General features: G+C 34.1%; 1 protein-coding gene and 1 long non-coding RNA gene across 7 annotated transcripts in view; one reads left to right on the top strand and one right to left on the bottom strand.

Annotated features, from left to right (window-relative positions):
• Positions 1 to 24,814, top strand: part of LOC106050477 (ankyrin repeat domain-containing protein 18B-like) — a 33,445-nt gene extending 8,631 nt beyond the window's left edge. For all 4 annotated transcript variants that reach the window (XM_056006041.1, XM_056006042.1, XM_056006040.1 and 1 more), the window contains 3 exons: positions 16,238 to 17,788; positions 17,948 to 17,987; positions 19,244 to 24,814. In XM_056006041.1, the coding sequence (XP_055862016.1) occupies positions 16,258 to 17,788; positions 17,948 to 17,987; positions 19,244 to 19,346 (1,674 nt within the window). In that variant the 5' untranslated portion in view covers positions 16,238 to 16,257 and the 3' untranslated portion in view covers positions 19,347 to 24,814. The remainder of the gene's footprint in view (positions 1 to 16,237; positions 17,789 to 17,947; positions 17,988 to 19,243) is intronic.
• On the bottom strand, positions 11,508 to 15,053 carry LOC129922036 (uncharacterized). Of its 3 annotated transcripts, none has more exons than XR_008774022.1 (4): positions 14,925 to 15,053; positions 13,095 to 13,318; positions 12,509 to 12,618; positions 11,508 to 11,686 (listed from the first exon to the last, which is right to left on the bottom strand). It is a non-coding gene; the product is annotated as an uncharacterized LOC129922036 (long non-coding RNA). The 3 variants fall into 3 exon arrangements; XR_008774023.1 differs by having other exon boundaries at positions 13,095 to 13,285; positions 14,925 to 15,046; XR_008774021.1 differs by lacking the exon at positions 14,925 to 15,053 and having other exon boundaries at positions 13,095 to 13,358.
• Positions 24,815 to 25,879: the final 1,065 nt, after the last annotated feature.

A 25,879-nucleotide genomic window follows, 5' to 3' on the forward strand; every position in this document is an offset into this window, starting at 1 on the left:
TTTTAGTGCCCCCTCCCCGAAAGGGAAATAGCCGCTTATAAGTTTGTGTGGTCTGTCTGTCCTCCGTCTCGTTTCTCGTAAACTAGAAAAAAATATTGAAAATCCGACATCATGATATTTTATATCTTTCGATGTTCTGATACAATGGCTACTTTTTTTCTTTTACTGAAAGGGAAAATTTTTATTTAAAAATCAATTATGCAAGCAGTTTTTTTTTTCATAAATTTACACCACTAGTCAACGATTCAAGGGGAGGTAATTTTTTTTTTAAAAAAGGTCACAGATTTCATTCATATATTCGCGAATCGGTACAATAAAAATTGCTTGTAAGGTCACAATGGAAAAAGTATCAATGGCTCATTTTAAAATATATTTTCCATTTATTAACTAACTCATTGAATGTAATACTGGTTTAAATTTTGATTTTAAAAAAGATTTTTGAAACGAACTTTGCTATTACTTTAAAAGGACTGGTTTTCTAACGCGTAGTCTTGACATATCCTCATTATTAACCCGACGACAATCTAAATCAGACTGAATTATTGAATATTAGAACCCAGATATAGATCTAGATTTAGATATAAATGTATTTATAATTTAAACAAAAGTTACATCTATATATTATTAAGGCGATAGGGTTCGATAGGGCTGCTTGGGGGTGTAGATTTATTTATTAAGTATACGGTAGCAGCACCAGTAGGGAATTAAGATGCTACGAAAATAAGGGACTGCGCCGACCGAGGCTCGAACCAGTGACTCTGGAAACGACACCACCGCCTAGCGATAACGCACTAAGCGAACTTAACCTCTAGAGTCTAGAGTCTAGACCAGTGATTCCCAAAGTGGTCTATATAGACCCCCAGGGGTCTACGAAGACTTCCAGGGGGTCTACGAAAGTGAAAAAATAAATTGGGGGTCTATGAGATGTCCACGGGGGTCTACGGTAATAGATTTCATTTAAGCAGATCGTGACTTTAATTTTTACATTCATTTAATGTAATTATTTTGTAGACTAATATATGATGTGTACCTTGGTAAATCCTTTAAATATTTATCCTGCTAATCAAACCAAAGAATTGTAGTATTTAGTCTCAATACGTATTTAAAAAGCTTCATTTTGTCTACATGTAACAAATGTTTAACAACAAGAAATGTACACTGTCCAGTGTTGGTTATTTAAAACTGGGATTCATTCCTTCCTTGTCAAACAAGCGGTTGCCTAAGTGACTTTTTTTATAATGATACGAAACTATTACGCTGTAGGATCATCTGAGACAATGTCCCCCTGACAAAATAGATAAAGATTTGAAAAATTTTCTAACCCTCAAAGATAAAGTTCTGAATAGACCCACACAATCTCTCTTCAACATCATATAGAGAAGATGTTGGTTTGTGAGTGTCTTACAATATCTCTTAACTTATAGCAAAATACGGAAAACACAATTGGTAAAACATGGATTTTACCAGCCGTTGTAGTTGTGAAAACTGTTTTACACACACCTACATCTGATATTATTAAAATAATTTCTTTAAGCAACAGTTCTATGGCACATCGGTGGCATGAGTTATCAAATTAAAAGCTTCTTATGTGATTCTTTGCAAAGGAAATATATATATAGGTTGGGATCAGTGGCGTCACAGGCTGTGACAGGGTGTAGCGCTGTGTGCTGCAAACTGCCTAAGGGTCGCCAGCTCCTTATTTTTCCTCAGGTTAACCCACGTACTGGATTCTCAGACAATAGACCAAGTAGAAAATTTTATATACTTTGGGAGTGTAGTCAGTATATGAAGTGGAACAGATGAAGACATTAAACGCCGTATAAATCTAGCGCGTCAGACATTTACACAGCTAAAACCAACCTGGAAATCTCCTCACATCTCAAACAAGACTAAACTATGAATCTTTAACTCTAATGTCAAGGCTGTCCTACTGTATGGTTCTGAAACATGGAGAATTACGGAGGGGACAATAAAAAAGTACAGACATTCATCAACAGATGCCTGAGAAATATCCTAAAAATACACTGTTACGACAAAGTAGAAAACACCAAACTGTGGGAAATGTGTGGACAGAAAAATATAGAAGTGCAGATCTTAGAGAGGAAGTGGAGATGGATTGGTCACACCCTTAGAAAAGATACCAGCAACAGAGCTAGGCAGGCCTTTGAGTGGAACCCCCAGGGAACAATAATAATAATAATAATAATCTTTATTATCCGTAAGGAAATTTGTCTTACAATTTGTGCATTACACCAAACAAAAAACATTATAACTATAAAAAACCAAAGTGTACATTCACACCAGACTCATTCATAATTTACATGTGACAAAGTTTATACCAGATTGTTCTTATTTAATGATTTGATTGCCAGGGGAACAAAAGAGTGTTTGTGTCTGTTTGTCTTTGCTATCGGTGTCTTGTATCTCTTTTGTGATGGTAAAATCACAAAGTCCTGACACAAAGGGTGATTCTTTATTTCGAGGATCTTGTTAGCTTTTTTTATAGATGTTTGTCTCAAACAACTGCCCAAATGGGGTTTGTTTTTTGCCAATGATTTTGCCAGCAGCATTTAGGATTCTATTAAGTTTATTTTTATTTTTAATGCTCAGATTGTCATACCAGGCAGTGATATTGAAACTTAAAATATTGCAGATGTGAGCGTGATAAAACATAGCCAAGGCCTTTTCGCTAACATTAAACGAGGACAGTTTTCTTAGTAGTCGTAATCTTTGCTGCCCTTTTTTGCTGATATAATCAGTATTTGCAGTAAAATTTAGTTTATTGTCTAGGATAGTACCAAGGTATTTAAAGGTTTGCACAATTTCAATAGTCTCTCCAGCTACAGAAACAATATCATTTCCCTTCTTGTCCCTACGAAAATCGATTATCATTTCTTTGGTTTTTTTTACATTTAATAATAAAAAATTATCTTTACAGTATTCCTCAATGTGTTCTAGTTCTTTGAAATACTCATTTACGTCTGAGCTCTCTGAGAGCAGGGCAAGAAGAGCCGCATCATCAGCGAATTTTGTGAAGGAGCAACAATAACTATCGGATTGAAAATCATTGGTGTACAAAATGAACCACAATGGCGATGTTACAGCCCCCTGGGGCGCCCCTGTGTTAACTATGCGTTCATTAGATATAACATTGTTTACCCTAACCCTCTGAGCTCTCTGGGTCAAAAATTCATTAGCCCATAGTATTATGTATGGACTAATCTGCAACGCTTTCATCTTTTCAATGAGTAAATGAAGTTGTATAGTGTTAAAAGCTGATGAGAAATCCATAAAGAGCAATCTTACATAAGTGTTTGGTAAGTCCAGATGTTTGTAGACACAGTTTAAAATATTTAGGATGGCATCGTCTACACCTTTACCCTTTTGGTAAGCAAATTGTAAAGGGTCTAACTTATTACAAAGATCATTCAGAAGAAACATTTTAACCAATTTTTCTAAACATTTAGACACAATGGAAGTAAGTGAAACAGGTCTATAGTCATTCATTTCTTTTGGTTTGGAAACCTTTGGCACAGGTACAATTATAGATGACTTCCACACAGGTGGTATCTCATGGTTTAGTAATGAAGTAGAAAAAATATCTTGGAAAGGTTCAGCTAGTTGTTCAGCACATTCTTTTAAGATTCGCCCTTTTATTCTATCAGGCCCACCAGCTTTCATTGGGTTGACGTTTTTGAAAATGTTACAAACTTGCTCTTTAGTAATCGCTAATTCTAAGCAGTTGTTAACATTGACATCCTCAAGGGCTTTGAGTCTTAGATAATTAAAATCTTTCGTATCGAAGCGACAATAGAAATCATTTAACTCGTTGGCCAATGTTTTTTCGTCTCTTGTAGCAAGATTATTTTTAAATTTGACTTGTGCTCCTGCCATTTTGTTCATGATGCCCCACGTCTGTCTCATGTCACTTGTATTAATTGAGTCTTCCAGCTTGGTGCGGTAGTTTCTCCTCCCTTCCTCAAGAACGACGTTGAGATTTCGTTGAGCAATTTTCCTTGTCTGTCCATCGCCACTCATAAATGCTCTTTTCTTTTTGATTATTTCCCGTTTTATTTTTGCAGTGACCCATGGTTTATTGTTGGGGTATATCTTGATGCTCTTAGTACTGACACACATGTTTTCACAGAATTTGATGTAATTTGTCACTGCGTCGACCCATTCTTCCAGATTTGAAGTGGTCTCTTTGAACAAATTCCAGTCAGTGCAGTCTAGACATCCCTGTAGTTTGAGAATATTGTCTTGTGTCCATTCTTGTACGTTTTTTTGAATGATTTTTCCTTCTTTAAGTTTTGTACGGTAAGTAGGCAGCAGTTGTATTGTTTTGTGGTCCGATGATCCTAGTGGTGGCTTTTCACGAGATGTGAATGCTCCTTTGATGTTACAATAACATAAGTCCAGAGTTCTGTTTTCTCTTGTCGGACATGAAATGTGTTGATAGAAGGTGGGTAGGTCAACCTTCAAGGTGCATTTATTAAAATCACCCAGTATAACTACTGGTGCGTCCGGTGACCTTGTCTGAAACTCATGCACTACGTCAGCGATTATTGCAGCTGCAACTTCCGTTTTGGCTGTAGGCGGAACATAAACCAGGACAATGTAAATAACCCCAAAGTCTCGTGGCAAATAAAAAGGTCTCAATGAAAGCGCCAGTAGTTCTAGATCCGGACAGCACATTCTCTTTTTAACCGTGTAGTTGGTACAGTATTTGAGGTTGATGTACACACAAAGCCCTCCACCTTTCTTCTTCTTAGACTCAGCCGTTCTGTCAGATCTCACGCAAGAGAAACCATCAATAGCAATCAGATTGTCGTTGTCATCCTCCTCTAACCATGTCTCAGTAAAAGCCAATAGACAACTTTCCCTAAATACGTGGTCGTAGCGTACATGGGCACATACCTCATCCAAGACGCAGAGGAAGACCAAAAAGAACATGGTGACGCTGTGTACTAGAAGAAGCCGAGAGTACCGGGAAGAGCTGGGGAACCATAAAAAAAAAAAACTAGCAAGAGACCGTGGAGGGTGGCCTGTTTTTGTCAAGGCCCTATGTTCCATGAGGAACCCAAAGGAATGATGATGATGATGAACTCACGACAGCTTTCCCATGTTTGGGTATAGTTGCAAGGCAGCAACGTTTTGAATTCATTTTTCCTTCTGCTATGTGGCTAATGAGCCCTTCCTGCTTGAAGCCTACTGGCTAAGGCGCCAGTTACTCACCTTCACCCTTCTCCTTTAGTGAAAAAGGTTACGCGGACACGTGAAAGATCAAGAAATACACGAGAAACTCTTTGCGAAAACTTTTACACTGATTCTTAATACAAATAAATGAATTAATATTTAATGTTGGAATGTCTTCTTCATAGAATGTATGAAACATGACATCCGTAGGAACAGATGATAAGCCCGGGTAAAGAAACATTTCCAGTGTGTTTGATGACTCCAGCAATACATATTAATTGCTAATTTAATTGGTTTACATTTCATTTGAATTTAATCAATAAAAATTAGTTATTATTTAATACTTAATTTGTAGCTTTAAATTGTATTTTCACTCTTCAACTCACTAAAATTAGAAATTAGTTTTTTAAAAAATTGCAAAAAAAAAAAAAGCAATATAAGTTAAGCAGGGGGTCTACCGAAAAGCAGAAAACATGGCAAGGGGTCTAGGAGACAAAAAAGTTTGGGAACCACTGGTCTAGACCATCGGAATGTCCAAAAGAAAACATTCTTCTGGTCCGGAGTCATTTCGCCCGTATGCAAATTACCACCCCAGTGGTCAAAGGTCACAAGCCCTAGCAAGCCCATCCCCCCACCTCGCAGAATCCGTTCACTAACAACTTCGATAGAGCCGACACAGACAGCCGTTAGGCATGTATTAGACAAACGATGGCTCTATCTAATTGTATATCTCTCACAAAGACAAGTGGACAACATAAACACATTACATATAGAATCTTCAGTGAGTATGAGCAATAATGCTGTGAACGTACACATAGAATTGAAGCTAGGTGCTGAAACAAATGTAACACATACATATATTAAACATAAATGGATAGCAGCACCAGGGACCTAGTTTTTAAGAGAGAAAATAATGAATTAAAATGCTACGAAAATAAGGGACTGCGATGACCGAGGCTCGAACCAGTAGTGGTGTCGTTCCCAGAGTCAATGACTTTATTTCAAAAACCTAATGTGCTATTCTTACTTACTTAGACCCTCCCGCGCCGTTCGGCCATTTGCCGTCAAGCTGTTTCCACAAAAATCTGTCCCTGATAATGTCTGAAGCTTCTTCCCACCTGCTCCGAGGACCTCCATGAATGTGTGGCGCAAAGATGTACTAGGATATCATCGCAATTCTTATTACGCGTAATTCATTGTATTGGAAAACACGTCCCGCAAACCTCATGCGACGCTCCGTCACAACCTAACTAAGGGGTCGCCTCCCAGTTCGGCTTAGGATTTCCTTGATTGAGACCCGATCTCTAAAACTGAGTTCTAAAGTCCGTTTTAGCCATCTTTGTTGAGCCACATTTAGTGTTTTTCAATTTCGGCAGATGACTATTCACTGCACTTTATTAATGGAGCCGCGTCACTTGTAAAAATGTGTAACCTCTCTTGAATACGCTCTTGGAATTAGGTGACTGTAGTTTGCTTTAGATTTTATATCGAAAAGGGAAGTTTTATCGTCATAATCATCTGTTGGGGGTTTTAAACAAAACAATCTCTGCAGTTGCAAAGATAGTTTTTGTACTTTTTTTTTTTTTACACAAGAACATACTGTAATAACTGAAGGGAGGCAACTCAACGAGACATAGACGTTTATTTACGCGGAGACATGACAAACACAAAGTGGCATCTGCCTTGAGTACAGCATCTCCATATTGGCTCTCTCCTCGGCGGAAATCGTTTGTCTCCTAATGTCAACATCCGACTTGTTTAGTCACAGATAGTGCGCACCTTCTTTCTACACTATCTTGGATGGCGGTGCGCATGGCAAAGTCATAACATTACTAAATATAGTCCATTCATTTTATATTGAAATCAAATTAACCTTCAAGTTTTTTTTTCTATGGCATTTTTACATACATTAGTTCGCCATAGCTGCAATTTAGCCCAAATAGCTCGATATCGCGCGCTTCTCACATTAGACACTACTGAAAGGTCACGTATGTGAAGAACAGATAACTTACAAGTCTTAGGTAGGTAGGTTATTTAGCTCTATTCATAATATTTTTATATTCACGCATTCGTTTTACTTATAAATTATAATTTTGTTTAATTGTTTTTAATACACTATATCAGTGGCTATATCAGTGATATGCAAATTTAGATCCGCGGGCCGCGGTCAATATCTGACTAGTATAAGATAATATCAAATGCACGCATAATTAACTCATAGGCGTTACAGGGGGCTGTGACATTGCCATTGTGGTTCATTTTGTACACCAATGATTTTCAATCCGATAGTCCTTTTTGCTTTTTCCCAAAATTCGCTGATGATGCGGCTCTTCTTGTCCTTCTCTCAGAGAGCTCAGACGTAAATGAGTATTTCAGCGAAATAGAATACATTGAAAAATACTGTAAAAATAATTTTTATTATTAAATGTAAAAAAAAAACCAAAGAAATAATAATCGATTTTCGTAGGGAAAAGAAAGAAATTGATATTGTTTCTGTAGCTGGAGAGACTATTGAAACAGTGCAAACTTTTAAATACCTTGGTACTATCCTAGACAATAAACTAAATTTTACTGCAAATACTGATTATGTCAACAAAAAAGGGCAGCAAAGATTACGATTACTGAGAAAACTGTCCTCGTTTAATGTTAGAGAAAAAGCAGCCTTGGCTATGTTTTATTACGCTCACATCTGCAATATTTTTAAGTTTTAGTATCACTGCCTGGTATGGCAATCTGTGCATTAAAAATAAAAATAAACTTCACAGAATCCTAAATGCTGCTGGTAAAATCATTCGCAAAAAAAAACAAACCCCATTAGGGCAGCTGTTTGAGACAAACATCCATAAAAAAGCTAAATAGATTCTAGAAATAAAAAATCACCATTTGGGTCAGGATTTTGTGATTTTACCATCAAAGGAGAGATACAAGACACCGATAGCAAAGACAAACAGACACAAACACTCTTTTGTTTCCATGGCAATCAAATAATTAAATAGAAACAATCTGATATAAACTTTTCACATGTAAATTATGAGTGATATACATTTTGTTTTTTTATAGTTACAATGTTTTGTTTGGTGTACAGCACAAATTGTAGGACAAATTTCCTTACGGACAATAAAGATTTTTGTTATTATTATTATTATAATTATTATTATTATTAGCTTTTAGAAAGGCTAGATCTATGATCTGAAAATGACATTAAATAATCTACATAACTATCTAGATATACAAATAAAGATCTACTTGTATACTTTGACAATTTTTTTTTATTAATATAATACACGAAAAATTATTTAGTTGTATAAAGCCGAATGTGGGGATAACATCGATACCAAGATTATCATTTATGTTATTTGGGAGAGAAATTAAGGCAATTTATTTGTATCAATCATAGACTATATTGTTGTAACCCTGCCTTGCACCAGTGCTTGAGGTGCGCACTAGCGCACTAGTGAACGTAAACAGGAAGAGACTAGAACGGAGATAATAACATTGCATCAGGGATTGTGAAGAGTCTGAATGTTTGGAAACTAAGAAGCCAGCTTTTGGTGCTGCCTGAAGGTTGTAGAAGGGACCTGGAGAGAAGCTGGGAAGGCTGTCGTTGGTCCAAATTCGGGTTGCTGTCTAAAGGACTGGTAAATTAGTAGAAAGACTCTGAGGAAGCTGAAGGATGCTATGTGTTTGCCCTAGTGAATAAACACCTGTCTTTATTTCCTGTTACACTGTGTAAACTGTGTTGAGTTGCATGCCTATTCGTTGAGTGCCTAACCTAGAGTTACAACAATATATTACATGGACTGCCAACCCTACGCACTAAGCCTATATTTTTCAATAAACAAGTCCCGTTCACGGAGACGTCCTTGGTTGCAAGGTAAATTGACTTCCGGTAGATTTTTTTTACTATATAAAGAAACCATTCCCGAAGATTTTATACCACCACTTTTACAGCAAATCATAAATGGAAACTGAACTGTTATAGAAGATGTTACAAAGGTAAGTGTGCACAAATCAATTTCTGACTTAGATCTATAACTGTAAAGCTTTATAACTGATTTTCTTAGCCAGTATAGACTAATTAGCCAAGCCTGTATTACGTGTATTTTCTTGTTTACGACATTGAATTGAGGTTCTTGTGAGAGCATAGCCTATATATATTTATATAAACCAAATAGTAAGACTTATTCAGAAGGATAACCCGGTACATTTAGATCTATATGCTCTTACTTTAATAGGCTAAAATGACCTTACGTTTATAAGTTTTAAAAAATTCCTATATTGTGTCGATGATAAAATAGAAAAAGTACATTCTGTGATGTTTTATGGCAAGTTATTATAACACAGTGCAGGACAGGCCACTGTCCTGTTGCCTCATGTTTCTCACGGCTATGGCCAAATTTCGAATCCAGGTGCCCCCGTGCCTCATATTCTGTTTGACTGCAACAGACTTGCTGATCTCCGTCTCAACAGGTCAGAGAAACCAACAATTCTCGATCTGTATGGTGACATGTAGGCTATGCACTACGCAATACAGCAGGGTTTCTGTCCAGGGCTTTTGCAAGAGAAGATTTGAGCCTCTCAAGCCCTCACTCAAATGGAGTTTGATGATGTTGACTTTTTATGCCCTTTTTTCCGTCTAGGTGAGAGTTATTGTAAGACTGAACTATTGACCTGCAGCTGTCGAAGTATTGACTAGCCTTTGTAATCATTACTGCGAACGGTAATGAAAGCCGCATCGTCGTCAAACATCAGTTCCCTAATCAGGATATGTCGTCTCCTCGTTTTGGTCAAGCCAGTTTAAGAAGCCTTCCATCCGATCTACTGTGGATATATACTCCATCTTCCAAGGCACTATGAGTACTGACGAAACAGTTCCGAATAGTGTTGATGGCCAAAACCCATCCTTGTTTTACCCTGCTCTTGTTAGATAATACCGGTACCTAAAAGTCTTAGAGGAAGAACTGTCAAACTTTACAGTTCCTATCATGTGAAGCTGACAGTTTCAATAGCTTATTTGGACAGACAATTCTCACTAGTAAAAACCACTTCTGCTTAGTGTGAGCATATTGCTAAATGAAGTTCATATTTCTATTACTTTATACTCAAGTCACCCAAGAGAAATTTTATTTAAAGCAAAAACTTTTTATAATGCATTTTTCATTTTTTTTTTTTTACTAAAGGAGCATACTACTTCCAAAAACCTGATTTGATTGTCACTAACTTTCAAATTGAAGGGGATCTACTACAAGTGAGATTTTTTTTTTTACTTTCTCCAATAACATTGTGTTATCAATACATGTGTTATCAATACATGTATCACTTTAAATTACTTGTAATTGTGAAATAATAGGTAAAAATCTCCTTAATTACATGTTATATTTATCCTATGCAAAAATTTATTAACATTAAAAAAAAATCATTAAAACAGGCCTAATTGTAGAGAAAAAAATATTTCTTGTGATTGCATTGAAATCAACTTTAAAGATGCTGTCCATTGTTGTAACATAAAGTAGTCTTACATTTTTTATTAGCAAATATATATATTTATAACATGTCTAGTTTGAATTTCTTTTCTTTTTTTCTCAGCTGCTCATGAATTTTGAGATTTTACAGCTAATAGAGGAACAAATTTTATCTGCTTCCACTTAGCCAAACAGCATGGAAATGTGCTATTGTAATGAGTAGAAGATATTTGTCATTTAGAGTATCATGTGTCATTGACTTATGAAAACAAAATGTAACAGCAAATTATCAGTCCACACACTTCAAGATGAGGAAAAGAACAGTATAAGCTACATTCATTGATGCATTATTTATACAAAAATGTATAGTCAACCCAGTCATCACTCCATTTTTTTTATGAAGCCAGTTACAGTTACCATGAAGGGATGAAATTTCAGATAATATTCTGTTTGTTTTATGAAATGAGAATAGGCCTACATCAGAAATTGAAATGGTCATCTTCGGTATTTAATGTTTCATCTAAAAATGATAATTATATTAATACATATTTGATGTACAAACAAATGAAAACCATTCAAACACTTTTTTTGTGAAGTATTAACTTATTATTATAGACTTTTTACAGGAATGTATCTTAAGCTTGACTGAAAGAGAAAGTTGCTATAATTTAAATAATAAAATTTAATAGTCTGAACATGTAACTAAAAATTGAATAATGCTAACATTTATTGACAAGTGAATATTGTAATGATGTGCTTTCTATTTTAATAATAATAATAACAATAATATTAGTAAGAACAATATTATCTTCACTTTCTTAATATTATAAACACAATATTTCATGAAAAGATTTGTTTAAATTATAGAAATAATGCTCAAGTCTTAAGAAATGGTAGTTTTCAGAATCATCAAATCAAGGACAACATAGTATTCATGAACTTCCAGCTATCAGCAAGCTACTAGCAGGTATTATGGAGCACATTCTCCTTTAACTCAGAGGATCACAGGCACTGGACAAATTCTAGTACTGTTGATGGAATAGAAACAACATACATTAAATTCATAACAAGTCAACAATTCAATCTCAGTTTCATATAGTACCAAACTTCCATATGTTCAAGTCCTTTATGGATAAAATCAATTCTGAAAACATCTAACAAAACACTTTCTTAAAGAGTATATTAGGAGTATAGTAAAGTATATTAGAATATATTATGAAACAAAAATATTACAAAATAAAAAGGAATAGTATAATAATAACAATATTTAATCTTTGACATTATATTCAGTAATATTATGAAAATTTAATGAATCATTTAAATGCACTTGAAAGTGAAGGGAACAGATTTTTTAAAAAATTCAGGAAATTTTCTGCACAAGCATGCTGAGGTAACCCAAATAAAGAGAGTCATTGAATATTGTACTGAGTGTTTGAAACATAATTTTTTACTGCATACATTAAAATATGAACATATCTTTGCAAATTTAAAGGGAGAATTTGAAGACTGCTTTTAAACTCTTTTTGCACTAAGATAAAAGTATTAAATTTTAAACTGCCCTACTTACTGGAAGGAGGCCTGGTGGTTTAGCGGTAAAGTGCTTGGCTTCTGAACCGGGGACGGGGTTCAAATCCTGGTGAAGACTGGAATTTTAAATTTGAGTCTTCCACTCAGCTCTAATGGTTTCCTGACATTAGTTGGGGAAAGTAAAGGCAGTTGGTCATTGTGCTGGCCACATGAAAACCCTCATTAACCGTAGGCAACAGAATGGTCAGAAACAGATGATCTTTACATCATCTGCCATATCGATCACAAGGTCTGAAAGGGAAACTTTACTTTTTTTTACTTACTGGAAGTTTCGTAGGAAGAGTTTCTGGCATAACAAGTGAGTTTTGTGGCATTCATCCAATTGATAAACTCTTAGAAATAAGAAAGCATCATTTCTTCTTGAAATATACATCTGCGGAAAAGAAAAGAACAATTGCTTTTAATGTGAGCAATAATAAAATTCTAATTAAATTTTAAAAATCTCCAAAATAATTATAGTGACAGTTCAAAGAATTATGTAAAGACTTTCTTTAAGCATTTGCTCAACTTATCTGACATCCTTTTCCACCAAGATAACTGGTTAATCTGTATTTCTATTTGAGAATTGTTGCATAATATATTTAATTCTTATGCAAGAAAGTATAATTTGAAGGAAAACACCTTAGATAACAAAAGAGTGGTATTGGCCTGCATGAGCCAATTATCACTTTAGAAATACCCTGCACAGGCTGGAGGGAATATAATATGTTTTATTTACAACATAACAACAATATTGTGTAAATATTCACCTAGAACATTAGCTTTAAATAAAATAGCACATGGATTTTTAAAATTAAAATAGACTTACATAACGTTTAAAAATAAATGATTAATTACTTAAAAACTTACTGTTAAATGTATTTATACAGCTTCTGGCACTGTGTGAAAACTCCTTTGAAAACAATAAGAGCATATTGTGGCAGTATCTGGGTAAATACTTGATTCCACACATTGAATGGTAGCAATTAGAACCCTTTGGGTATCATTCAACATCCTTTGTGTACTTCTTTGGTAGTTAAGAGAAAAGTTAAGATCTAGATCTACAGTGAATAAATAGCACAATTTGGTACCTACTGGAATGTGTGAGAATAATGAAAAAAGAAAATAGAACCAATTAGAATGTCTAGTTCATTCTAGTACAGTTGTTTATATCTAGGCATGATATGAGTTGTGATCAAAAGAGCTAGATCCAGTACATGAGTAGGGCCTATGTTAATGGGCAATGGCTGTAGACAGTAGTATTGCTCATTAGAAACATTAAAACTAGTGTATTAGCAGTGTATAAGAATAGATCTAGATACAGATTCTAATTCTAGATCTTATAAGTATAAGAGTCTAGGGCTATTATAATATTATTATATAAAATATAGATATAAACTAGATTATAAGATATAGATCTAGTTTAGAGTCGTTAGTAAAGATAAAGTAGATCTTCAAATAGATCTGTTTAAAGAACGATCTGTGACACTGTGAGCCAAGCACTTCCCTACTTCCATTCATGATTCACATATGAAGAAGCTAGATCTAAGGCTAAGAGTAAGACGAAGTTTAAGTTAACAAGTCAAGAAGTCAGAATAGTCAGATTAATGATTAATCATAATCATCATGAGATCATGTTTATCATGCCATGATCATCTAGACTTGAGATTTATCCTAGATCTAGTCTAGAGTCGACTAGAGCTAAATTCTATATAATAGGGGGCCTATATTATACTATATAGATTCTATATCTTGATTCTCTGGGTTTATCTGACACACAATCGACAAAGATGATGAATCTAGCAACTCGACGTTCATAATATTTTTAGTCATAATTTTGTTAATAGTACTATAGGAATAGCCAGATTTTTATAAAAACAAATAATTATTTTACCAACTTAACTATTTACATAAATAGTGTTCTATTATATATATATATATATATATATATATATATATATATATATATATATATATATATATATATATATATATATATATATATATATATATATATATATATATATATATATATATATTATATAGTAGTGTGTTGTGTGTACGGTCGTATTTGTAGATAAAGTTTATAGCCATAGTTCACTACATCTGGGTGAAAGTCTACATGTTTATGTGTACAATCACTTTCTATGTAAGTAGAGCTTAATGATTCTAAAATTTTATTGGGAGAACAAATATTCGAAACAATATCAGATCTTTTCATAGCTTTTAGAAGAATTTGATGTTATTTGGGATTCTAGTTAGTTAAAAAAAAACAACTAAAAACTTGTAGATCTGAACAAAAGTTGGTAAAGATGTAAGATTGTAGGCTTATTGACTGACTATATTTTGTTATTTTATTTAGACTGACTCATTCACAGACTTAACTTAGGCCTATATCACCCACTATATACAAAGTTAATAATTGACACTCTCAAAAATGTATTGACTCTTTCAGTAAATCGCTTATCACATTTGAAATATACATTGTAAAAATAATAATAATAATTATCATTGTGATGAAAAAAAACAACAGAAAAACAAATACTCCAAACTGGCAGCACCAATTAGCAGACAATCAATGTCGTAAACAAGAATACACGAAATACAGGCTTGGCTAATTAGTCTATATTGGCTAAGAAAACCAGTTACAAAGCTTTATAGTCATAGATCTAAGTCACAAATTGATTTGTGCACACTTACCTCTGTAACATCGTATATGACAATTAAGTTTCCATTTATGATCTGCTGTAAAAGTGGTGATAAAAATCTTCGGGTATGGTTTCTTTATATAGTTAAAAAATTCTACCGGAAGTCAATTTACCTTGCAACCAAGGACGCCTCGGTGAATGGAACCTATTCTTAATTACCTTAGTGTTGGCAGTCCATGTAATATATAGTCTATGGTATCAATTAGACTACATAAAATGTCCGAAAAAACTGAGAACAAAAAAATTAAAAATGCGTCAATTATTCATCATAACTATGTAATTCTGATAGCAGCTCGACATTGTTCACACTTATATAATACATATTTCATTATATGCTTTTCAAATTTATTGCTCTTTTTACGTTGCATACAAATTGTAATAAAAATAAAACAATATGGAGAATTAAAACCTGAGGTTAAAAACAGTTCTATAACATTAGTAACATTGCTGCCTCTAAAACAATGTCTAAATCTAAACTTGATATAGTCTAATCGATAAAAATCTACTTGTGGTAGATACGCATATTAGCCTACATTTATTTATCTAATTATCCCTATCAGACTTAGATTTATGTACAAAAATAGGGATAGATCTAATAATATAAACTGAAAACGAGGTTAAATAATCTAGGTAAGTACTTATACACAAATTTCAAAATAAACATATAACAACAAAAATTATCTAGCTATGTTACGCCTGTAGTAATGACCTAAAGTTATTTTTCTGTGTCAAATAGCAGAGGAGTCAAGGCGTTTATGAGTATGAAACTGAAGTAAAGAAAATGTCTGAAAAACTGTTTGCTTTTAAGTAAAAGTAACGCCAAATAATTTTGTGAAATTTTATTACTTTAAACGACAAAAAACTAGACCATGGCTTAAATATAGCTGGTCCATGGTTGAATTCGACATGCCTCTGAGCTTGTGTGATAACACAAACTCTCTTTGTAATCTTGTTTCATATTTTTAAAAAATTAAAATGACATAGAGACCTACCACAATCGACTAAATTGTTTCCTTCTTTTCTCACTGGTAACAAATCTCTCGTGGTATTCCAAAAACTTGTGAATCCAGGCCGTCTTAATATATCATTTTTATTATGGTGTTATTAGATAATAATGGTCTTTTCGCCATGCCTACAGATTTATCTCGGAATCCTACTAGTTTCTCGCTACTATGAATATATGTTTACCTCTTTCTTTCCCAACTTGACGCTTTTGCAACTATTTTACTTAAATTTGTTTCAGTTAGATAGATACATCGATGAAAATGCAAGCCACATAGCTCAGGCCTAACTTTTACTTTTCAGATATCGTGACCAAGATTGCAATGGCATTCCGAAATCGTTTTTCCAAGATTCGAGCGAGTATATATAAAAAAAAGAACGATGTCTATAACGTGGAGAAACAGAGCATAAAGATGTTACGCACACACAGTAGCAATAACATTGACCAAGAAGGAAATAACGCTCTTCATCTTGCAGTTATAGAAGGTGACTATGATAGTGTCAAAAAGATATGTTCCTACCATCGAAACATAGATTTGCCCAACAATGAAGGAAACGACGCCTTAATGTTAGCTGTTATTCATAAACACGAAACGATTGCGAATTATCTACTCTCCATTGGGGCACAAACATGTACCAGAAATAAACATGGACTCACTGCTTCTGACCTGGTCGATAAGAACACTTCAAAGACGCTTGTAAATCTAATTTCGCTGAATATGAGAAACGCGAAATGCAGAAAAGATTCGTCAACCCAATCATATGATACATTAGAGAGGCAAGATTTAACAAAAGAAAATCCGAGTGCTAACAACAATGACATCGTTGATAATACTAGAAATTCCGTTGGCAGAAATGCTGAAAAATACCCTGTGAATGAAGCTGATTTAGAAAATGAGACGTCATCAGAAACAGACAACCAACGTTTTTCATCCGATGTGAGAAAAATTTATTTAAAGTCTAAATACAATGAAGTTTACAAAACAGAAACTTTTAGACTAAATAAAGATCTGGAAAATAAACAGCCACAATCCCAGATCTCACAGCGACTTAATTTTGATTCATCTTTACAAGGTTTCTATAAAGTACAGTCTGACCCAAATATCCTCTTCGAAAATTATAGTGATTATGTTGAACAATCAACTCAAACTGATCTTATAGAGCGTTACACCCACACTGAAAGAATCGCACAATCCACCCAAACTAACGAAATTGCACAATCTATCCAAAAAAGCAGATTTGCACAATCAAGCCAAACTAACAGAATTTCACGATTCACACAAACTGACAAAATTGAACAATCTACCCAAACTGACGGATTTGCACAATCTTCTCATGCTGAAAGACTTCTTAGCCATAGTGATAAAAATGAAGAATCAACATGTTCTGATTCACTAAGCAAAGACTTTTATAACATAACATGCTGGCTAGCAATCTGTTTATTGAATCTTTTAACGAACAATAATGCAATCCTACAATCTGGTCTGACAGAGGTCAATATTCAATCTTCTAAGCCTAATATCAATTTACAAAGTCAAATCAATTGTACCAAAAAAACGTTTCTACACGATACAACGATTGATCAAAACAATGAGAATAATACGACATTCTCTCTATTCGACGAGCCAGACAATCTTTCTAATGAGCAGGAACATTCAGACCTGGCAGCCCTAGTTTTGCAGTCTGCTGATCAGTCCTATATTAAGGTACCTGCCCCAGGAAAATCCCAAAGAGCTTTCAATGTTAAACGGAGTGTAAGCTCGATAGAGAAAGTCGAACATCCGAAGGAGCTTCAGAGAGATGCAAAGAAACAGGCTTGCAGTCTTGATAAAATCTGTGAAATGGCTCCCGAAGGTAACTTCTTTTCTACCCATATTTCTGTTTGTCATCCAGTTCGACCATGATTTCCGACATTGAAATACACAATGCTAAATATTAAATGCATTTAAATATATTTATTTCAATGTTTTATTTAGAAAAAAAAAATTGATTGGCGTTTTTTTTCTCATTCAGATGATAAACAGAAAATGTCAAAATCATGTCCTGATATTTCGTAAGTAAAGAAAAATATAAACTATTTTTGACTATGTGTTGTTTTCCATGTATTTATTTCTTCTTTTTCAACCTGTCTGCCGTACTTCCCTCTCTCTCTCTCTCTCTCCTCAGACTCTTTCTTTCTTTTCCTTTCTTTCTGTTACTCTCCCATTTCTTCTCTATCTCTCTCTCTCTCACTTAGCTCTCTCTGTGTCTGTCACCTTTCTCTTGCTATCGCTCTGTTATTGTTTTTTTTTTTTTAATACGATTTTTCAAGCTAATAGCTTCCACTTCAACTTAAAAGAAAAATTTCGTAAATCCACTTTTTATTTTCCTCCATAAAATGCAAATATTTAGGAAGGGCTGTGATAATTTTTTGTAGTTATTAAAAATGTGTAAAAACCAAAATTTAGTTGTAAGCTCCGCAATGATAGTAGCGTTAGTGGCGTTCCGAAATGTAGAGGGCACCTAAATGGGTATCGAAGTCGCCTCAGCGTGGCTGCTCCGTGGAAACGTCCGCCCGTGGAATCGAATAGGCTCTGAACGATAATCCTCCAACGATTTGCTTCGGTACTTACAGGGGTTGGCCTCCTGCATTCGCTGAGGACAAGGAGCCTATGAGTCGTGTTGCACGAAAGACGAGTTTAAATAAATGATCACCTTGTCTTTGGGGACTTCTTGACAGGGAGGTTGGTGAGGAGCCAACGCTCCATCCTGGCCATGGGATAAAATCTTTTTTTCCGGTCAAAGGTTCATAAAGGGATATATCTCAAGCCTTTCTGGACACTTTTTTGAGGGGTGAGCCGAATAGACGTTGCTTCCCAGGCACATGCCAACATCGGTACAATAATATTCTAGAGGGATTGATATTTTCCCCTAACTTATCTTACACAAAATTACAGACAGTGTTTATTATATTTATTATCATGTTACGTTTATATTTTTTAAATTACATCGCTTTATTCTTAAGTTGTTTTTGTCCATTTTGTATTATTATTTAATACATGGAACTGATTGGAACATTTCTCTTTTCAACCATTACACATTTATATTCTGAGAAATTTATCGCGAGATTAAGTTATTGTTAATTTATTTCTCGTCATAATATTCAAAACCTCTAAAACCATAGTAAGTGTAAATTATATATATATATATGCATATATATAGTTATCACTATCATGACACACGATACACTTATACATTCACAACAAGACAAATCTGATGAGTAAATAGTTCAATCCTTTACTTGAAATATCACTTCTATACTTTGTACAGCTTTTACTACACTACTGTCAACATCAATGGAAAAGATTCTAAAATCGCAATGGACGGAAGCAAACTCAACATCAATAAGGAAGCATATAGCTCACACGAGTAAGGAAAAGAAACAACAGAAAATGAAACGGTTTGGCTGTATCTTTGCACAATAATACAGTCAATATATAATTGTAATATTTCTTTGGAATTAATAAAGCTAATTGTAAATACTTAGTGTAAATAAAACATTGGTTATTATAACCAAGTTAAATGGCATTTCCATTAATTTCTCCTCCCACCACATACCTAAGATTCTCAATATTTGTGTTTTAAATAAACTCTTAATGTGGTATGATTCGATAGAAAATTATTTAGCAGTTTTTTGAACTTTTTATAAAAGTAAAGTTCTCCGTTCAGACCTTGCAATTTAGATCTATAGGGCAGATGATGTAAAGGTCATCTACTTCTGTGGCCCAAGGTTAACTGACTAATGGAGTAATGTGGTAACTGAAAAAAAACTAAGAAAGTGAGTACCTATTAAGAAAGTAAAAAGTGAAGTTCCTCTTTCATACATTTCGATCTATGGAGCAGATGTAAAGATCACTGCCCAACAGTTAACGGGGGTGTCATGAGGCCAGCACAACGACCAACCGCCTTTACTTTTCTTCAACTAATGTCTGGTACCCATTAGAGCTGGTTGGATTCAAAAGCGACCAAAGATCCCGAAATTAAAAGTTCCAGTCTTCACCAGGATTCAAACCCCCGGTTCGGTAGCCAAGCGATTTATCACTCAGCCACAACGTACCCCTAGCACAAATTTATACAAACTCACATGAGCGTTTTATAAGAACTATTCATGTCTCATTCAGGGCGAGTAAATAAACTTAACTAATATGTGTGTGTGTATGTATGTGTTTATGTTTGTGCGTGAAAATCATATAGGTATAAAATATACATCTTTATTTTGTCCAGCTATAGAAATTGGGTATTTATAGGGATACCAGACATCTTGAATTACATTGGTGGACAAAATCAGCAACAAGCTGTACAAAGGAAGAGAAATAAAAAAATAACTCAACAAACAAACATGAAATTGCTAGTCAGCTTTTGGCATTAGTTTATTAGCGCAAACATAGACTGCTTGTAGAACTTTCATGCACGATCATGTCTTCAGATTGTATTTTGTGAGAAAAATGCCCCTCAGACTCCATTCAAAGTCTCATTTGTCAACTGTGCATTGACTCCATTCAAAGTCTAATTTGTCAACTGTGCATTGACTCCATTCAAAGTCTCATTTGTCAACTGTGCATTGACTCCATTCAAAGTCTCATTTGTCAACTGTGCATTGACTCCATTCAAAGTCTCATTTGTCAACTGTGCATTGACTCCAATCAAAGTCTCATTTGTCAACAGTGCATTGACTCCATTCAAAGTCTCATTTGTCAACTGTGCATTGACTCCAATCAAAGTCTCATTTGTCAACTGTGCATTGACTCCATTCAAAGTCTCATTTGTCAACAGTGCATTGACTCCATTCAAAGTCTCATTTGTCAACTGTGCATTGACTCCAATCAAAGTCTCATTTGTCAACTGTGCATTGACTCCATTCAAAGTCTCATTTGTCAACTGTGCATTGATCAGCAAAGGAAGCTTTTTCAACGTTGGTTTAACGTCTACATTTTTAAAAATTCCTTCAGAAATAAAGATTTTTACGACGGTTCCGACTCGGGACCAGTCTTACGGCATTCTCAAACACATACCAAATGAACTGGCAGCCATTCTGACTATAGCAGTGTGGTCGGGAAAAAAAACAGAAACTTGAAGTAGCATGTTTAAATTAACACTCCATAAAGGAGACTGTAATTAAATAAACAATATTTTTATGTTATTACACCACCTTCATATATACCTTAGTCTGTTGAACCATTGGGGCACCAAACATGATCTGTTGATCGTCTTCTTCCATTTTTCTCCATCCTCTGCATTTAGGAGAATCTCTTCCAAAGACAGGCCTGTCAACTCTTTCACGTTGTCTTCCCATCGCTTTCTCTGTCAGCCTCTTCTTATTCTTAAAAAGCTCATATCAACTCTGTCTGTCTGGTAAAAAGATTGAACATGTTTTTTCTCACATTTCTCATTTTCGTACCATGTTAAAACCCAAAAAATTAACCAATTATTTAATTACAAATTACTAATTAATTAATTTTGTTTTAATATACCAGAAATGGAGTTAAACCTTGTAATTTTCAGTAAATGATTGTAATTAGCGTTTCTTTCCCTTAGATAAGCTTTGTTTTTTAAAAGTGTTCTTTTTTTTCTATTGTTTGTTCCTGGTACTGTTCCCTCAAGGAAGGTCTTTGAGAGCCATGTTACTAAGCAATGTTTATCTGTTTTAAACTACAAGTTAGTCTATTTGTAAAACAATAATTTTGAAGGACTGGATTAGATCGTTGGAAAATATACAATTGTAGTAAAGAGCAGAGTAAAAGGAACGCGTTTGGGTGGATACAGCTCTCTAGCTAATAACCAGTTAAATAGTCTCTCGCCAATAGTCTAGGTGTCCCTCGGGTTCTTTTTGTAACCACAACAGACTTAAATAACTCAGTCGGATTCTTTACCACAAACTTTATTGTTCCATCCCTTTATTGCTCACGGGTCACTGGTCTCGTGCAAATTGTACACACGTCCGGTCATTCTCTCAGGCCTTCGCACTGACACATACAAGTAAAATTTGATTATATACACATGCGCACATATGTGACAACATGTTTTGTTTATTTGGTTAAAACTTATTAAAAGCGTATATGTCAAGGTCGGTTTTACAGGTTTAACTTGGGGAAGATATTCTTTACTGGGCTTTTCATCTCGGGATGCTTATGTCTTAATTATATAACACCGAACACGAAGTAAATGTTAAAGAACTGTGAATGAATGATCAACGATCGTTAGCAATAAAATATTTTATACTAAAAAGTGAATAGATAATGAACGTTAATATACAAAGTAGTTAAAAATGTGAATAATAATTTCATACATTACTTACATTAGTAATTATGCAAAATAAACACACCTCACGGAAACACACTTAATTTTGGCCACACGGCCCATTACTCTGCTACTACGAGGGCTGCCTGGTCGTGCGGTTTGCGCGCTGGACTTTCGTTCGGACTTATCGATGGTCCCGGGTTCAGACACTGCCCGCTCCAATCCCCCGTCGTCCTGAGGGAGGTTTGGACTAGGAAGTAAAAATAAATTATTTTCAACTCTGAAGGAACATCAGAAATATGTGAAACATTTTACAAACAACATTTTACATCAAGGGGACTGTAGGATCCACACTAATCACTAGGACTGTGCGACCTGTCCAAACCAAAGCCTGGCTCAGTTACGGCTCAAAGGGCGAACTCAAAAGCAAGCAATACATCACAGCCCCATGCCTAACAACATTTAGATCGGGGAAAGAGTGGAAACTGTAGCGCAGAACGCCTTCTCCGCTAGAGTAAGTACTGGAAACCAAGGCATGAATCTAACTCACACAATGTTCTTGAAAGCAATTCACGCAAAATACAAACTAGTTCCAATGCCAATGCCAACAAACACGATTATTAAGCAAGAAAAAAAACCTATATATATATATATATATTAGACATATATTACCCGCGGTCCGCGGGTTTTTTTGTTTGCGTATAACTGTCGATGAGTCACTGAGAGTGGTTTGTAAAGTAACGTCTGTGTTATATAAGATAAGATAAGATAATGTTATAAGTAAAGCGAATGCGTAAATGTAAAAATAGCACGAATGGTGCTATCAAAATAGCTAATCGACTTAAATCCATTTTTTTCAAATAAAACCATTTGCTTGTAGGCCTACATATATTTGATTAACATTTTAAATGAATAGACTTAATTTTGTATGTTCACGTGTTAAAGAATAAAGTAGATCTTGAGTTAGACATAGATCTAGATCTAGAGTAATCTAAAGTTAAATATTGGCTTGGATAGAGTTCATTTTGCACGTGCGCATGCGTGACCTTTTTAATTAGATGTACGCGAATGAATGAAACTATTAGAATATATCTTAACACGGCTTCGCTGCTTTAGCGAACGAATGCATGAAAAATACTTTAGAAAAACAAATTTGAATGTTAATTTAATTAAAATATGAAATAAATGGACTATAATTAGTATGTTCATGTGTTTAAGTATAAAACTATCTTTGCGAAGAGAAGTTCTATCATCTTACAGTTGAATTAGAGTTTTAGACCTAGGAATAGAAAGATGTGCAACATTACGGTATTGTCTAATGAAAGAATGCTCATCAGGAATTCTACATTCGCAGATACAAGGAACGAATTTATGTAAAAAAATGCTTTTAAAACACATATTTGAGGTAAAATTTTATTAAATAATGAAATCAATGGACTATATTTTGTATTTTCATGTGTCAAAGTAAAAAACTATCTGCGCAAAGTGCAACTCTTAAAATTAGATCTAGATCTATATCCTTTCGATCTTTTCTCATGTAAACATGGCCTAGATTTATAAGGTACAATACTTTTATAGAGTTGGGCAACTTTTTCTTTTTTTAGGGTCTTAAGTTTGTTTTAGGGCTACAATACATACACTACGGTCTAAGTTAATACCCAAGGAACATTTCTGCCAAGTTTTATCAACATCTATTCGGGGACATACATACATACATACGCCTCACATTCTACTTTATATATTAGATAACATATATATATTGTTCTATTTGTATTATGTGCTTTTTATCTTCTAATTGGTTTATTTAGTAACATTATAAATGCTTAGAATATATATATATATATATATATATATAATCCAATTATTCTTACTGATAATTGATATTTTCAAAAACAAAACTATTTGTATGGGTTTTAAAGTAAGGTAAACTGACGTTAATTGTATATCTTTTGTTTCATTTGTCATTGTTTGCTTACTATGTGATGCTCCTTTTTTTTAATCAACATAGAATTGACGTTTTTTGTGTTTTTTTTTACTTTTGGTACATACTATACAGGTTTAGAGTAAAAAAAAACACTAAAAGTCACAGCATTGGTTTTAAAAAAATGTAGATTTTCATACATGGGTGCATATTTAGCAAGAGTTTTGGCGTATCCGGCGTAAAGAATACGGAAGTATTAATTAGCGAAATATTTAAATCAACCAGACAATAGTTGTGTGCTATTTTCAAGACTGTAGAATCAAATTTTTAAGCTCTTTTGCTTGGAGCACAAAGTAATTTGTATTATTTAGTTGATCTAATATGTTGTCCTTGACATTGCTTGATTCCCAGATTGTTTTTAAAATTTCTTCCAATCTTCCATTTTTTTCTAAATGTTTTCTTTAACTCCCATAATATCGTCACCACATTTCTCCAAAGCACGTTCTCTTATTTGTTTTGTCTTGCTATATTCAAATGTTCAATTGCTTAAAAACGTAATCCAGATCTTCTAATTCAAAGTGTATACAATGAGCGGGGTACTGTGATTATCTTTTGATGTGAAAATATCTAATAAAAAAAACATTGATTAAAAAAAAATCTTTAATTGTTATTTTTTTTTTCAAACAAAGATCAACTTACAAAACACGAAATATAAACTTTTTTTTTTTTTATTTCTAGCGATTCCCAGAACTTCGATTATAACTATGTTTTAATCTTCTCAGTCATTGTAAGACAAACACCTGTCTGTCTGTCTCTCTATCTGTCTGCCTGTCTGGTATAAAGTTTGTACACGTTATTTCTTCCTCACTCATTCTCGAATGAAGTTGAAACTTTCCACAATTATTAATTGTCATAGACAAGACAAGAATCAATAAGATTAAATTAACCTCTTAGACAATTAATAACTAGTAATGTAATTAATTATTTTGTTTGATACCAACAAGAGAAATTAATCCTTCAGTATTCACAATTACCGCTAATTAAAAGCGTTTCATCCCCGTAGATAATTTAGCACGTTTTTTCTCCCACAACCATTCTCGCATCAAGTTGAATCATTGTATCTAGCAAAACACGAATTAATTACAAAATATAATCAATTAGTTAATTAATTGGTTCAAATCAAATAAGGGAAATAACTTCTACATTATTGAGAGATATAATTGTAAGTTCAGAGTTCTTTCCCTATTAGATAAGTATTTTTTTTTTTGTGTTTTTTTCTTTTAAAGTATCTTTTCGCAATCTACATTTTCTTGATTAGAAGTTCAAACTGTATAAAATGTGTACATATTCAGTAGCATAAAGTTCAACTAAACAGATTTTAAAAAGGAAACAGTAATACAACATTTGTCAGATAGGAACATCATAAAGTTTCTCAACTATATAATCGTACACGCATAAACTAATAGCAACGAAATGTCGCATAGAGGGCAGTGCGAACATTTCAGAAGTCAAACTAGGCTAATTGTAAAAGCAATGAAAATAAAATAACATAACTTATATTGTTGGATGATGAAAAAAACAGGGTATATTTTAAGTTCGAACCAAAGGTTAGCGGCAAGCATACCATAGCTTAGAACTTGTTGGCGAGGTGCTACTTGATGCATAAAGTGAAGCACAACGATGCCCACTCCAAAATAAGCCTTCCTGGCACAACAAAGCCTCACTATATGGAAGCCCTCAAGAGCTAA

The sequence above is a fragment of the Biomphalaria glabrata genome, chromosome 12 (assembly GCF_947242115.1).
Source record: "Biomphalaria glabrata chromosome 12, xgBioGlab47.1, whole genome shotgun sequence".
Taxonomy (NCBI): Eukaryota; Metazoa; Mollusca; class Gastropoda; family Planorbidae; genus Biomphalaria; species Biomphalaria glabrata.